Below are 15,024 nucleotides of genomic sequence, written 5' to 3' on the forward strand. Positions count from 1 at the left end.
GTTGAGCTACCACCAAATCCATGTATAATTTTTACCTCCACAAAAATATTTGTGCTTTGATGCACAATGATTAAGGACAGAACACGTTTTCGTGTATTACATTGCAGAACAGTGTTTCAGATCATTACAAGGCGTTCCATTACATCATCATAATACGTAATTATGAGGAAAGGGAACAGCTCTGATCGAGAAAAAATCTGAAGGATGCAAAAACCTTTTTCCAAACATAGAATCTAAGAATAGTATGACAGAAGACAGAATTATCCATGTGACTGGTGGCAGGCAAGAAAAATGCAGTCCTCAGTTAGGAATACGATCACTTCTGACTCCAGTGCATAATGTGCACCTTCTATTCATTGCCTGGTATGAGATCATTGACAAACTCTAAAGCATCAGGGCCCACCTTTCTTGTAGTACTAATTGTATTTGTGAAATCATTCAGGTATTGCCTGAGAACATTCTGAGTGTAAGATTGGGTTTAGTTCTGTGGGATTGTATGGAAGTACTTGGAAGGAAATATCATTGTAGCCCAACAGTTTAGCAGCAACTGCTGTAGTATAAGTTGTAGCATTATTGTCCATGAAGAGGAACTCAAGAGCCCCAACATGTCAGAAAAGGTACACAATAGTAAGGAAAATCTCAGTGTAGTTGCTGTGACTGATACGTTTTAGAAGATGTGAAGCTCCATATGGCTACAAAGCAATGTACTTGCTCAAAAAAGAGCTCTGACACCTCTAAACTGTTTCTTTCAATGATGTTGGAGAGGTGATGTTCTGTTTCTCACTCTGTCTAGGTGTTTAGATGTCCAGATTCAGAAGTAAGACTTATCAGTTGTTGTACTTCTTTTCTGAGCTTCCCAGTCTTTGTGTTTCCAGTGCACAAAAAATACTGTTTCCATTAATTAAGCTTCAGTGATACTTATTGTACTGCTTGATAAGTTAATAAACCAGTTATGTGCTTTTGGCCACTCTTAAAATGTGGTACCAGGTATCCATATGCACGTGTCTTGCAATTTCACCTACTGTCTCTTTTTGATCTGTCCTTGCCTATAGGAGAAGCAGCATGTCCTCTATCACCATGATTGTTCATGGAAACCACTATTAAAACTTTTTGCTTCAACTAATCGAAATGCCATCCAAACTAGTAACACAGTATTGAGTGTGATCCTGAGCTCACTCACAATACTTATACTTCAATTTCTATCTTCACGATGATTTTGGGGGAGGGGGAGAGTAAAATTATCCAGATGTTGCCTGCAGGTCTGTCTATTCACAATATCATATTGTGAGAACAATTTGATGTCACTGAAGCCAAGATGCAATATGCAAGGGCTTCCACTGTAATCAGTTTCTCCAGTTTGCTCCTAATTTTTGCACAGCTGTGTACTGATAATTTGCTGTTGATCAGAAGTCTTATTGTTAACATAAATAATATATAAACATGCATTTTATATGCTGCATGCAATATGTATATTCCATCCTTCCAATAAAGTAAGCTGGAAGAAAAATTTAAACAGATGCTTAAATCATCTGACATTGCCATTATCAACAAAGATGAAAATTAGTCCAGGAAGTCATTATAGAATATAGTGAATCGCATGCAGATATAATTAATTTCTTATGCTTTATTTACGGTTTTTCCACCCAACAGCATGTCAAGCCTGCAGTTAGTGATTGCCTCTTAACACTTAAGCAAATTTTCAAATTTTTATTAGTTTTTTTATAAATAGCTCTAATTTTTATTTGTGTAGTAAACTCAAATTTTACTTTTTAACAACTTTTTTCAGTTCAACTTTTAATTACAGATTTGTGTAAAGTTGAAATAGACTAATATCTGCATACATTTTATGAATTCATGACATGCTGAATGTTTAAGTTTTTTTATGCTTGGAAATGTGCTAGTTTTTTGACATTGTTGTAAATCTTGAAAAGCTGTATAAGTATATTTATTGAAAAATTAGCATATAAGTGGACAGACATACTTCAAGAGCCACTCTTAATTTTAATTATTTATTCATACTGAAAGTTCATGTCAAAATGAAAGCATAATGGAAAGTTACTAAAATGTAATTTTTATGCTGCATTTTATTTGTACATATATTACAGTCTGTGACTTAGTTGTACATATGAAACTCATGTGGTGCATCCTACTAATGGGCAGTTTTTGACTAGACATGTATTTAATTGAGCACATGCTGCCCAGGCTTTAAAAGAATGAGCCACATCTTTGCTTTGAGTATGAAAAGTTGAAGTTCTGTTAATAAAATTTTTAAAAACTATATATGTGTGTTAACTTGAACTTTCATATTAGGTAATTTAACAACTGAGGAAGCTGTACTCGAATGGTTAAAAGAATTGCAGGCTTCAGATGAGATAGAAACTGTATCAGATCAAGTTGTTGAATTGATGATTGACAAATGTGATTACCTCGCAGTTTTGTTTTGTAAGTATTCTTTTAAAACTTTGACCTTTATCTTTAGTTTCTGTCTGTGTAACTGAACTTTATTTATTTTCTATATGGATTATAAAATACTAATAAAGTATTCTTATTTAAAAAGCAAAAGAAAAATTGTTAATACTAAAATATGACTTTTTAAAATACACTCCTTCACGGCTGATAATAATCTATTGTGTAAAAGTTATGCATAGTGCAACAAATATATAATCCATCTAGATTGGTGGTTCTCAACCTTTTTTTACACGAAGCATCCCTTTCACCATTGCTGGAAGATCAAACCCTTCCTTTCCAAAATCTGAAAAATACATACACATTTATTTAAACTTAGATTATTTTTAATGTGTTTTATAAACAAGAAAAAAGAATGTTGATCTACACCAAAACTTGAGAGTAAGAGCAATTTTTTATATTCATAAACTAAAACTAAATTCTTAACAGGTAAATAAAATGCTGACCACATTTCTCCCTGAAGCTATGAAATTCTTCCTAGGGGAATTCCCCCTGGTTTAGAGCCCCTAGTTTAGATGCTCTTGTGTCTAAATACTAAACAGTAATGTTGCAAGCAAATTGACGCATCACATATCTAATGTTTCATAGTTTAGAAACATGTTGTACCAGTTATTTCTAATATAAATATATATTTAATACTTAGAAAATAAATTTTGTTTTATTATAAGGGATCAAAAGCATAATAAATCAGCAGTTTAAATAGTTTATGCAGTTATGTTCCAAAAGGCTTCGTGTCTAGTTTTAGGAAAGAATTGAGAATGTATTTCATTGTTCAACTTATTTGTGTCAACTTATTTTCTCATGAAATTTAATTTTCTTTGAAACCGTGTTTTTTTCCTATACTATCATCTGGACTCAATGAAAACATCTTAGAAACATTTCAGTATTCAGTCTGTTAGATTGTTTTCGTGTCATGAGAAAAATCTTGAACTTCTCTCAAAATTCTTTCAATCCCTATGCCTAGGTCTTTGTAGGCCTTGATGGCAGTTGAGATTTGGTCAATACCATGTGAGTTAGAAATTTTGTATGCTAGGTGATGGGTTTTTATGGATTTAATAATGGTATTATTATAAATAACCCAATTTGACCAATCTCTTTGACTGAAACAGGTTTTTATGGATGATCATTCTTAGACATAAATTGTTTTATTCCGATAATCAATACACCTCTGAAACAAAGGCTGTGCTGTTTAGTGAAATATGCAGATTACAGATTATGTCTTTCTGAGTTAGTCGTATATTCCTTTCTAATTTTTGCATTAGATCTTTATTGTTTGCACATAAGTAATTAACTAAAACACATTGGCACATTAAGAATTGTTCAAAAATTCATTAAATACAAAATTATTATATTTTAAAAATATAACTGAATACAAAGGCAATAATGTCAGTACAAGGAGAAAACATGGCAGAAATATGGAAAAAATTTTTTCTTTTGAAAAAATATGTTGAAGAACTTTATGTAAAAATACTGCATACTCCCCTACGAAATTACTCTCAAACTTATTTTCATGTTGTTAAATGTGATAAAATAAATTAACAAATGAATGCACTTTTCGCAAAATAACTGCAGCTGTAAGTTTTTTTTCCAAATTGAAACCCTGTGCTCATTTTACACACATGCAGTTACATTTGACATGACTTTGAGAGCTCCAAATTAGAGTTTTTGATTTAATAAAAGAAAATTCCTTGTTCATTAGACTCTTTTTCTATACGTTCAATTTTTAATGCCAAAAAAAATCTTTGTTTTCAAGAATCTAACCTTATTCATAGCCAGTATAATGACTGCTCATTGTGTGAAATATAAACAAACCTACTAAGAGATAATTTTAAGTTAAAATGCAACATCTGGAAAGTTGTAAACAGATAAATTTTTCATATATGTTGACAGTATACATTCCAATTTGTTGTCAAAATATCAGAAAATATATGCCTAAAAGTAGGGATTTATATAAAGCAAAAAATAAGCAGTTAGAGACATGCAATCCATGCAAATTATAATAGAGTCCTGACACAGGTACAGATGATGCTAAATAATTTGCTATATGCAAATTAAATAAAATGCTAAATGCTAGATAAATAATAAAAAAATAGCTTTTCAAAATATGCTATTGTGAATTTTTTTTAAATAATTTTCCCTTGTATATATTATATATATATGTGATGTACAAGCTTTTGTCCGGAATAAATAGATTGGTGAAGAATCATAAATGTAGTCGAAGCTCACAGTATCAGATGATAAGTTTAAAAAACAGGATCCATTTATTATTATTCAGGAGAAATAGCAGTTACAAAAAATCATATCTCCGAAGTAAATAAAAAAGAATTACTAATAACTTTTTGTATGAAGTTTATTGCATCGTTACATTAAAGAAAAGACCCTAATATGCCTTTGTGAGTCCTTTTATAGCCTCTGGAAAGGCGGAGCTTCAAAGAAATGACGTCAGCCATTCCAGTTCGCTTTAAATGTCTCCAGAACATTTTATAACTGTATGTGTAGAAAAAGCGGGGAAAACAACTTGATTACGGGCCTGTGGATTTAATTCCACGTACTTTCAAATAAGAGACTGTCGCCATTAAAAAATGAAAAGAACATACAGTTAGAATTTTTCTACACACTATTTTATTTTTTTATTTTTACTACCCGCTTTTTCTACACATACAGTTATAAAATGTTCTGGAGATATTTAAAGCGAATTGGAATGGCTGATGTCATTTCTTTGAAGCTCCGCCTTTCCAGAGGCTATAAAAGGACTCGCAAAGGCATATTAGGGTCTTCTCTTTAATGTAACGATGCAGTAAACTTCATACAACATGTTATTATTAATTCTTTTTTATTTACTTCGGAGATATGATTTTTTGTAACTGCTATTTCTCCTGAATAATAATAAATGGATCCTGTTTTTTAAACTTATCATCTGATACTGTGAGCTTTGACTACATTTATGATTCTTCACCAATCTATTTATTCCAGACAAAAGCTTGTACATCACATATATATATAATATATACAAGGGAAAATTATTTTAAAAAAATTCACAATAGCATATTTTGAAAAGCTATTTTTTTATTATTTATCTAGCATTTAGCATTTTATTTAATTTGCATATAGCAAATTATTTAGCATCATCTGTACCTGTGTCAGGACTCTATTATAATTAGCATGGATTGCATGTAAAAAATTGCCATTAAATATGCCATGGTGAAGTTTATGAAAATTTAATTTTCGTTCATTTGCAGTCGAAACTCAGTGGGTATTATAGATATTCGTGTATTAAGTAGTCACAGAATATCGGTATTCTTTTAATAGCAAGTAATTAATTTACTTATTTTTTCTGTGATGCAAATAATTATGTTATTCAAGAAAATTAAGGAATAATGCAATGTGTAATGAATCTATTTATGTAATGAAATTTCCCTGTGAAGTTATTCTATGAAATACGAAGAATTCAAAGTGTTTGTCTTGCATTTCTCTCTCTCTCTCTCTCTCTATATATATATATATATGCTACTGAATTTAGAGTTTTGTAAGAGATTTCTGACACTGAAAGGCAATAAGATGGAAAAGATTTTCAATGAATTGTTATAATAATAGTTCATTTGTATGGCAGAATTCAAATAAGATTATCCAGTTCCTATTAACATTTTTTGAGAAGCACAGTCCAAGTAATTAGGATCCTGTAGAGTTAGTTGATTGCCAGTAATTCATCTTTGCTTATGCTCAGCTGAATGTAAGTATTGTGAATATATTGGTTAGCCCATGCATTCATAATCTCATCTTTCAGCACATCTCTGGAGAGTTGTGCTATTATATGGATGTGTATTTTTGTCCATGATCATGAAAGTCTTTCTGAATGATAAAGCATATCAAAAGTTCAGAGGTTTCGACTACTGTATTTTTATTTCCATCAGTGAGTCATCTCTAATTATGTAAAGATCAGCACGATCAAGAGTTCTTCTTCTAACCAAATTTCTTCATCAAATGGAGCTTGATCTTGTGCAAAGAAAAGGCTATTTTAAATTCATTTCTTGTCATGTAAGGATTTGTTGATTATTTAATTGCTTGCTGAATTTTGGCTGAACAGTATAGATTGCCATTTACTAACATCCAAATCACTATGCTTTTGGACCACTAATTTTATGCAGTACGTTTGTTATTTATTACTGTCAGATATATAGATATTTTTAAAATAGTTTTCATTCTAATATAACCTTCCAGAAGTCCTGTTGTTGAATTAATGCCATTCCTGTATGTATTAATACATTTATTACAGCTTATTTATTCTTTCCATTATCCTGGTAATTAATTATATTTTCACTTTGGTTTCCAATGTTTACAAAAACTTTTTTTTTATCACAGTGAATTATTGAAATAATAAATTACTACAGCAACTTTCCATTTAAGTATCATCTTAAAGTAATAATGTCTTAATTTCTTTTGGATTTTATTACATTTTTCATTCATTGATGATATATTTCAAACAACAGTTACTAATCATGATCAGAAGTATTTTCTAGGGATTCTGCTCCGAGTGAAGATGGTGAATTAATAAATGAATGTATGAATTTTGTAACATAACATATTTTTTTGTTTCCGTTCAGCTTGGAGGGACAGCAAATTAAAAAAAAATTAACATTGTATGTCTTTATAATTGTCTAAAATTTACTTTTAGATAATACTGATGATCCTGCAGCACAAAAGGTTCTGAATGAATTAGAAAATATTGATGATGAGAGTGACAAAGCTGGCATTCCTTTAGTGAGAAGTGAAAGCAAAAATATATCTGATTCCTATGGAATTAGCCCTTTACCAGCATTAGTATTTTTTGAGGGTGGAGTGCCAAATCTATATCCAGGTATATTATTATTTTTTAGTAATTTTTGTTTGTGTTGCTATGATGAAACTTATCTCATATTTTTTTAAAGGTGATCTGTCAAATGAAGAAGAGGTATTAAAATGGCTTCTTGAACAACAAAGTTCAGATGAGATAGAAGATGTGTCATCTAAAGTACTGGAACAGATGATTGCAAAAACTGAGCACCTAGCAGTTTTATTTTGTAAGTGTCAGCAGTGTTAAAATGAACTTTAAATGATTTTATAATTTAGATTAAAATGATTTTTTAATTTAGTACCATATATTTACCATCATTGCTGCCCAAAGATCCTGCATCTTACAATGGATACCGCTCATGTAAATATTTTTGGTAATGAGAAGGCCGATGAGCTTGCAAAGGCATCCCGTTATTCTCATCAGTCATCCAACTGCCTAGCCCTCGCTCATGCCAATGCAGTTGCCAGTCAAAGACTAATTGGTCAAGTTAAAGGAAACTCCATCCCGGAATTGAACTGTGACAGAGCCAACAAATCACTTAAAAGGGATGAGGATTTCTGCAGACGGACAGCATAGTTACACCAACATTTGTCCTCATTGCCCAGATGACATCCCACTGTCTCGCCATCACATCTTCAGCTGCCCAGCAATCCAGACCAGACTGTTTAACATCGGCATTGAAGACCCAGTGGACCTGCTTTATACTGATAGAGCTGCTGAGGTTGCAAAAGCTGTCTTTGACAGCTTCGAAGCTATATAATTGCACTTTGTCATAGACACGACATCATCATCATCATATATTTTATTCAACATGTTATGCAGAATGTTGCATCATTTCAGATCTTAAATAATAAGGTTTAAAACGGCTTGTTTGGAAATTAAAGGGAAATTGTACTAGCATATAATTTAGTTTTAATTTACTTTCTCTTATAGTAGCGGTGTGCATTTGCATCACATGTTCATTTTTTTTAATGTAATTGTCTGCCTGTACATGGCTAATACCTGTCATTACAAGAATATATGCTCTCAGAAAAATTTAATCTCTTCTCTGAAATCTCTGTTGCCTGATTTCATTCTGTATAGCAATACCAATGAATCCCCTAGTACTTTACAAGTACTTCAAGGTGTTAAATAGAAAGGTCTTTATTTTCTCTGTTGTCTGTATGTCATGTGATGTCACACGGGCAAACTTTATAATGATCATTGGGGCACAATTTCTAGTTTCTTGCCAACTCTGAATGTACAATTAAGTATGTATCACTGCAGTTTTAGAAATGCTGTATTTAAATATTTTTTATAGCATAGGCCAAAAAGAGTGATTTCAAACTGCATGTTTTGAAATTTGTATATAACAAATTATTTGTAATCTGTTGTATAGTATACATATTTACATTTTAATTCTTAATTTTGTTTTGTAATTCCTTAATTGCAAGTAGAGAACTGAATCCTTAAATGTAATACAAAAAAAAGCATTAAACTATTATTTATAATAAACAAATGATTGAAATTGTTGTTACTTAAAATCTTCATTATTCCTGTAGATGATAAGAATGATCGCAGGTCAAAAGATGTTCTTAGGGAATTAGAGAATATTGATGATGAAGCTGATGAGCAAGGAATGCCTTTTGTTCGAATTGATGATAAAGAACTCGCAGCTGAATATGGATTTGATGCTGATTTACCTGTTTTGGTGTATTTTGAGAAGAAAGTTCCATCTGTTTACCAAGGTTTGTTTATTGATGTGAAATTATTTTTATTTTTTGATAGTATTTGTGGGTATTTGAATAAAATTGGCATTTCTAGCATTGAATATTTTATGAAATATTTACTAAATAAATTTATGTATTCCTTCACATGCGTGTATACTAAATTTATTTTAGATGTAATTTTTGTATGTTCATGCAAAAAGAATATGAGAAGAACATTATTTTGATAAAGATTATTATATCTTTATGAACTGTATTGCTGAGAAAATGAATTGTCATGATATATGTTATACCTCTTTTCAATTTTTAATTACTTAATTTATTTAAATTTGCCACATAACTGAGCCTTTAAAATGGATTGAAAACAATGAAATTTATTTTTTATTGAATTGTCACTAAGCCATTTTATTGAATTGTCACCACATTTTCCAAGCATTTTTTAACCGTGCAGAGTAGCAAAAATTTCATTGTTATACCAAGACAAATTTTTCATTTTGTCCATTTGATTTACTCATTATTTACTTTTTATGATCATAAATGAAAAAAATGATAAAAGATAAAAATCATAGTTCTTTCTTCAGAGACAAATTGTGTAACGCACAAAAAATGATTATTAAACTAAAAGCGGAAGATTTATGGAGTATTCATGAAAAATGTTTACGTGCAATAGAAATTTTTAAAAAAATTATTATTATTCTTGTGCTGGAGAAATAGCATGAACATTCATATTAAACAATGACTTTGTTTGAAGAACTTTTGGTATAGGCTTGATTTTGCTTGAGGTGTCTTGGTTTGTTTTCTTAGAAATTATCAGATTGAAATTCTCCATGATGTTAAGTACAATTCAATTTTTTCTGCTGTGTGTTCTTTGGTCCTTGTTGCTTGCAGTATGATCAAGCTTCCTGTCACAGTGCATAGTGCATGCAGAAGTATATTCCTGAGAGTTAGATGAAATTTTGAGCATGAAATCTTAATCTTGATGATGAACTGGGTTGATTGAATGTGAAATTCAACAAAACAGCCGTCTTTGTTGTCATCTTTGGTAACAGTTTTTGAAATGGAATGCTAGCTATTCCTATCAAGATATGATATAAATTGGCCGATAGTATGTCTCAATTCGTTGTTATAACAGAAAGAGGATTAATTATTTACTAATTGGCAGGAGAAAGTCATTTTCCGTAAGGCTGTATGGTGGTCTAATAACGTTGATAAGATTGCTTTTATATGAGGTGTGCTATTTAAATTCTGTGTACTTTTGCAAGCAGAGTACATTTATGAACTTAAATGCTTAATATGCATTTTGGTTTTATAAAGTGCTTTGATCCTTAGCCCACTGAATAAATGCGAGTGTATTTTGTATTATAAGAAACACTTTTTATTACAAGGGAAAAAATGCTTCATCATGATTTATAGATAAGTAAATGATGGTTTGTAAAAGAAGTTGTAAATTGTCTGCTGACACATTTTAAGTACTTTTTAATTGTTATGTTTTCACCTCAATAAAATGCTTATTAATAATAATGTTTTTGTTTCAGTGTTTTAGGATTTATACTTCCTTTTTTTCGGCAGGGGGGGCTATTGTTATTTATTTTGAAAAATGAAATTTATCTGAGGTTCTTTATAGGTGATCTTACTAATGAACAGCAAGTATGGAAATGGCTGCACTTACAGTTAACATCTGATGGCATTGAAGAAGTTACAGAGAAAATTCTTTATAACCTGATTGAACATAATCAGTTTGTGGCTGTTTTATTTTGTAAGTGTTTAAAATATTTAGCATAATATTCCCTTTAGTTTAGCATTCTGCAGCACAAATGTATATATTCCTATGATATTATGGTTCTTATATAATACTATATAAGCATATAAATCAGTTTAATAAACCAACTTTTGTTAAAACTATCCACAAATGTAGCTCATACTTAATCAGATAATTAAAATGTTTATGAAATGCTAAGATTTTAAAAGTAAATTCTTCATGTTAATATATTATTGTAAAGTGAATAAAGAATATAAATATTGCATGTAAACTTGAAATAATTTGATTTTGTTCTGGGAGCCTGTTGTTTCTGCACATGTGGCTATTAATATAGGGACATTTTTGCTGATAACATTTAGCAGTAATGTAGACATTTAGTAGTAATATGAAATACAGCCTTATATAATATGATACTATTCATAATTGGGACTGGCTTATTGGCCAAGATTTTCAAATGGTTGAGTATTGGTATTTTGGGGGGGGGGTAGTTGATGCTGGTGACAGATGGAACTGATTTTGCATATCACTGTAGCAACAGCACTGAACTTGCATATGATGTTTATGCTCTTATAGGTGCATAGCCATTGTAATGCAAAAAGAGTTTCTAGTGTTTTAGTTTTAGGAGTAGGCTTGCAAATTGTATTTTGTAGTTGAAAATAGTGTCATTAAATTATGATGCAACTATATTTATAATCTTGGTGATGGTGAAATGTAAAAATGGAACTTCGGATTATATGAAATCTGTTATAGGATGTTTTATTAAACTTCCTGCTACCTTTGAAACGTGTAGGAGTCGAGTTTTAGAATTTTCCAGAACCACTACTTCTGTTCAAGAAAGGTCACAGTTGCTCCAGCCTCTAGTGTACAATAATTGAAGTTAAAAAGGTTGAGCATTATTGATAGTGTGGGTAAAAATATCAAGTGCTTTTATATTAGAATTTTTTTTAATTATTTTCAGACTTTTTCATCCTGAAAGTTATTATCATTACCCATTATTATTGCAACTGACACATCTTTCTTGATCTTTCCATTTCTGAGGAACATTGGTAGTGTTTGATTCCAGGCAAGCGGGCTGGCTGGATGGGTGTTTTCATAGTTGTCCCTATGTGTAACAAATATACAAGCAAGTTGCCCTTAGAATGTAATCCACGAAGGCATCCTTTCCCTTTGGCTGATAATCCTACTGTACTTTGCCATTATCAACTGAACTCATCTTTCTGTTTTTGAGAATTATTTTTACATGTATGGTTATAATAAAACTTTCTGAAATTTCCATAAATTGATAATCCAATCCATATACTATTTAATGTAATAGCATAAATTTACTTTTGTTGTTCCTTTATGTGATCTTTTGTAATACATAAGATGAAAAGCTAAATCAATAGTTCAGTTTTCCTGTTTATTCCTGTAAAATTTTAAGTTTGAATTTATATGGTCAAAAATGCAATAATTTGTGTTGTTTCCCCAATTATTTATGAAATTTTTATGTTATATGGTCGAAACTGAGTAATTTATTTTAGTTTAATAATTAGGTAAACCTTTGTTACATTTAGTATATCAAAATTTAGCAAACTAGCAAAGTTCTGTGCTTTTAATGTTATGCAACAGAGTGAAATATTTATTAATACATTTTTTCCTGTTAGATGTTTTTCTTTTTAAATAATAAATCAATGCAAAACTGAATTTCAGTTCTGATATATAGACTATTTTAATCCTGTCAGAATGCTAGAAAGTTTACAGTAGCATTTTATGAGTAGAGATTTAGATTTCATACTGTACTGATTATGTTTTGGTTAGTCAAGAGAGAGTTTATATAAGTTTCATAATGTTTTCAGATTTAAAAATGAATAGTTGCATTACTGATTTCTGTATTATGCTATACATTTTAAAAATATTACCAACCAGTTTCTTTTAATTTTGAGGTTATAATGTTTCTAGGTGTGAAAGGCTAATACAGAGGAAAGTATTAATTATTGACAAATTAAAGTTTTTGAATTGTTTAAACCCATTTAATAATACTCTGTGAGTTTCAGAGCAAATCAACAATTAATTTATGCGTTATTGAAATTTTTTTCTTAGATGATCACAAATCAAAGAAGAGTGCGAAAGTTCTAAAAGAATTAGAAACTATAGATGATGAAGCTGATCGATACGATATTCTTATTGTGAAAAATGATAATTTTTCTGCTGCTCAGAAGTATGGGTTGAAAAAATTACCAGCTCTTATGTTTTTTAAAGAAGGAAGTCCTATAGTTTATGAAGGTATGTTATTTTTGATTTTCTTTTCTTTTTGATAATACTTTCTTTTCTTAGAAATTATTGTATTTTTCTTTATATGGAATTAGCTGTGGTATCTGGCACCTCTTTGTAAGTAAGAGGCAAACTAAAAAAAAAAAAAAAAAGAATCAAGCAGAATTAGCAACAAACTACATATAGCATGCAAATTTCAGTTTCTATATTCACAGTTGTTCATGAGTTTGCTAGTAGAATTATGATAAATGGAAAACAGGAGAAATGTAAAACAGGTGGGGCATTTGGCGCATTTATTTCTCATTTACTGACTTATTGAAGGTTATTCCATTTTAAAGTTGATCTGTATCCAATTTTTGGACTTCCCTTGGCAAGGCTGAAGTTGAAAATTCCTGGTGATGTGTGTGCTTTCATACTCGTCACTTAACTATAAATCAAATTTTGCACCACTCTGTCAACAAATGTTTGTGAGATTGTGAAATAAATGTAACATTTCATTTTTGTAAACCTCCATTTAAGGATACTCCACTTTAGGAGACATTTTCTCTTACTGGACAGTTTCCTGAGTCCTTGGTCTGTGGAAAAAAGAGACCAATACACTCCTATGTAGCAAGCACTCCCTGGTCATGATAAAGGCCATGATCCTGTGAGTGTCCACCAATGGGAAATGTGTAAGAATGGCATCTTAAAAAATTTGGTAAATAGTACCAGAAAGTACAAATTGATTATATTCACCTTAAAAATTACTTCTGTCTGCCACAACACACTTTTGTAGCATTTATAAAGCTTCTTGAAACTGTCATTGAAGGTCCCCTAAGGAACTGTTTTTATAATCACTCTCACATGTTCTTGGATGGCAAATGTATTCAAACACTTTTCATGACCCTCTTTGAGAGCGAGCAGGAAGTTTAGTGTTACCATGTAGGTTACTGGGAAACAAGCAAACAAAAAACAGAAGATAAGTAAAAATTAAATTTATTGGTCTTCAAAATAACCACCATGCACCACATAAACATTTCTTATTATTTATATAAAGCTTTTGAAAACTGTCAGCAAAGACCTGTGTAGGAACTGATTTCAGAACTGATCTTGCAAGGGTTTGGATGGCCAACATGTGCAAAACATGCTTCTTTTAGGAACTTCTTCAGATAAGGAAACAACTTTGGAGATGCCAGATCAGGGAAGTATGGTAGGTGATCAAGAAGACATACTTCTAGTTGACCCCAAAATCAGCATATATGAATCATACATTGAACAGGTGATTATCATGCAGGAATATCCCATGTCCAGTTTTTTGCATCTCTGGCCAAAAATACTGGATGTGTGATAGCAACTATTTCAGAACTTCTCATAGAATGTCATATTCATGATTTGATACTTAGAAATGATTTCCTTTTGGATGATGCCATAATTTTTAAAAATTTTAATCAACATTATTTTGTTGCTTACTTGAATTTCTGCAGGCAACTCATTTTGGAATGCAGAGAAGATGGTGAATGCTGCTTCATGAGTTACTGCTTAAATTCCAGATTGAACTTATTACAGCAGAGCTCATGCATGTGACAGTGTTTTACAGACATGAGGCATCTTGGCCACCCATTATAATTAGATCTGACATTTCTCTACATTTTGCTTTCTGTTTATTTTTCAGCTTATATGACGGATTAGGAACTAAACTTCCACTTCATAAGTGGTAATATGCTCTATGTCTGTGTTAATACTCAACTGTTCCATCATCTGTCATAGAATCAATAACTGATCTTGTGCCAGCATATGTCATTCTTGCTTGATCATGTTTGTGGTTCCATTTGTTGACAGCAAACTGAACATGTCATGTTCCGAATCATTTTTTTTCCCCATTACAAAATCATTGCAACCTATCATAAACACATTTTCTACTTACAACTTTTATCTTATACACTTGACTCAACATTCCATGTACTAGTATCATAACTTTTCCCAAGCTTTAACAGAATTTGTTGTTCACTTGTTGTATTGCTCTATGATACTGT

General features: G+C 30.9%; 1 protein-coding gene across 3 annotated transcripts in view; it reads left to right on the forward strand.

Annotated features, from left to right (window-relative positions):
• Positions 1 to 15,024, forward strand: part of hlk (hulk) — a 120,102-nt gene that overhangs the window by 33,404 nt on the left and 71,674 nt on the right. For all 3 annotated transcript variants that reach the window (XM_085826550.1, XM_085826551.1, XM_085826552.1), the window contains 6 exons: positions 2,311 to 2,442; positions 7,139 to 7,321; positions 7,392 to 7,523; positions 8,839 to 9,024; positions 10,628 to 10,759; positions 12,842 to 13,024. In XM_085826550.1, coding sequence (XP_085682676.1) covers positions 2,311 to 2,442; positions 7,139 to 7,321; positions 7,392 to 7,523; positions 8,839 to 9,024; positions 10,628 to 10,759; positions 12,842 to 13,024 — 948 coding nt within the window. The remainder of the gene's footprint in view (positions 1 to 2,310; positions 2,443 to 7,138; positions 7,322 to 7,391; positions 7,524 to 8,838; positions 9,025 to 10,627; positions 10,760 to 12,841; positions 13,025 to 15,024) is intronic.

This window comes from Stegodyphus dumicola, chromosome 11 (genome assembly GCF_044657685.1).
Source record: "Stegodyphus dumicola isolate Sdum_Otavi_A_Nest chromosome 11, ASM4465768v1".
Lineage (NCBI taxonomy): Eukaryota > Metazoa > Arthropoda > Arachnida > Araneae > Eresidae > Stegodyphus > Stegodyphus dumicola.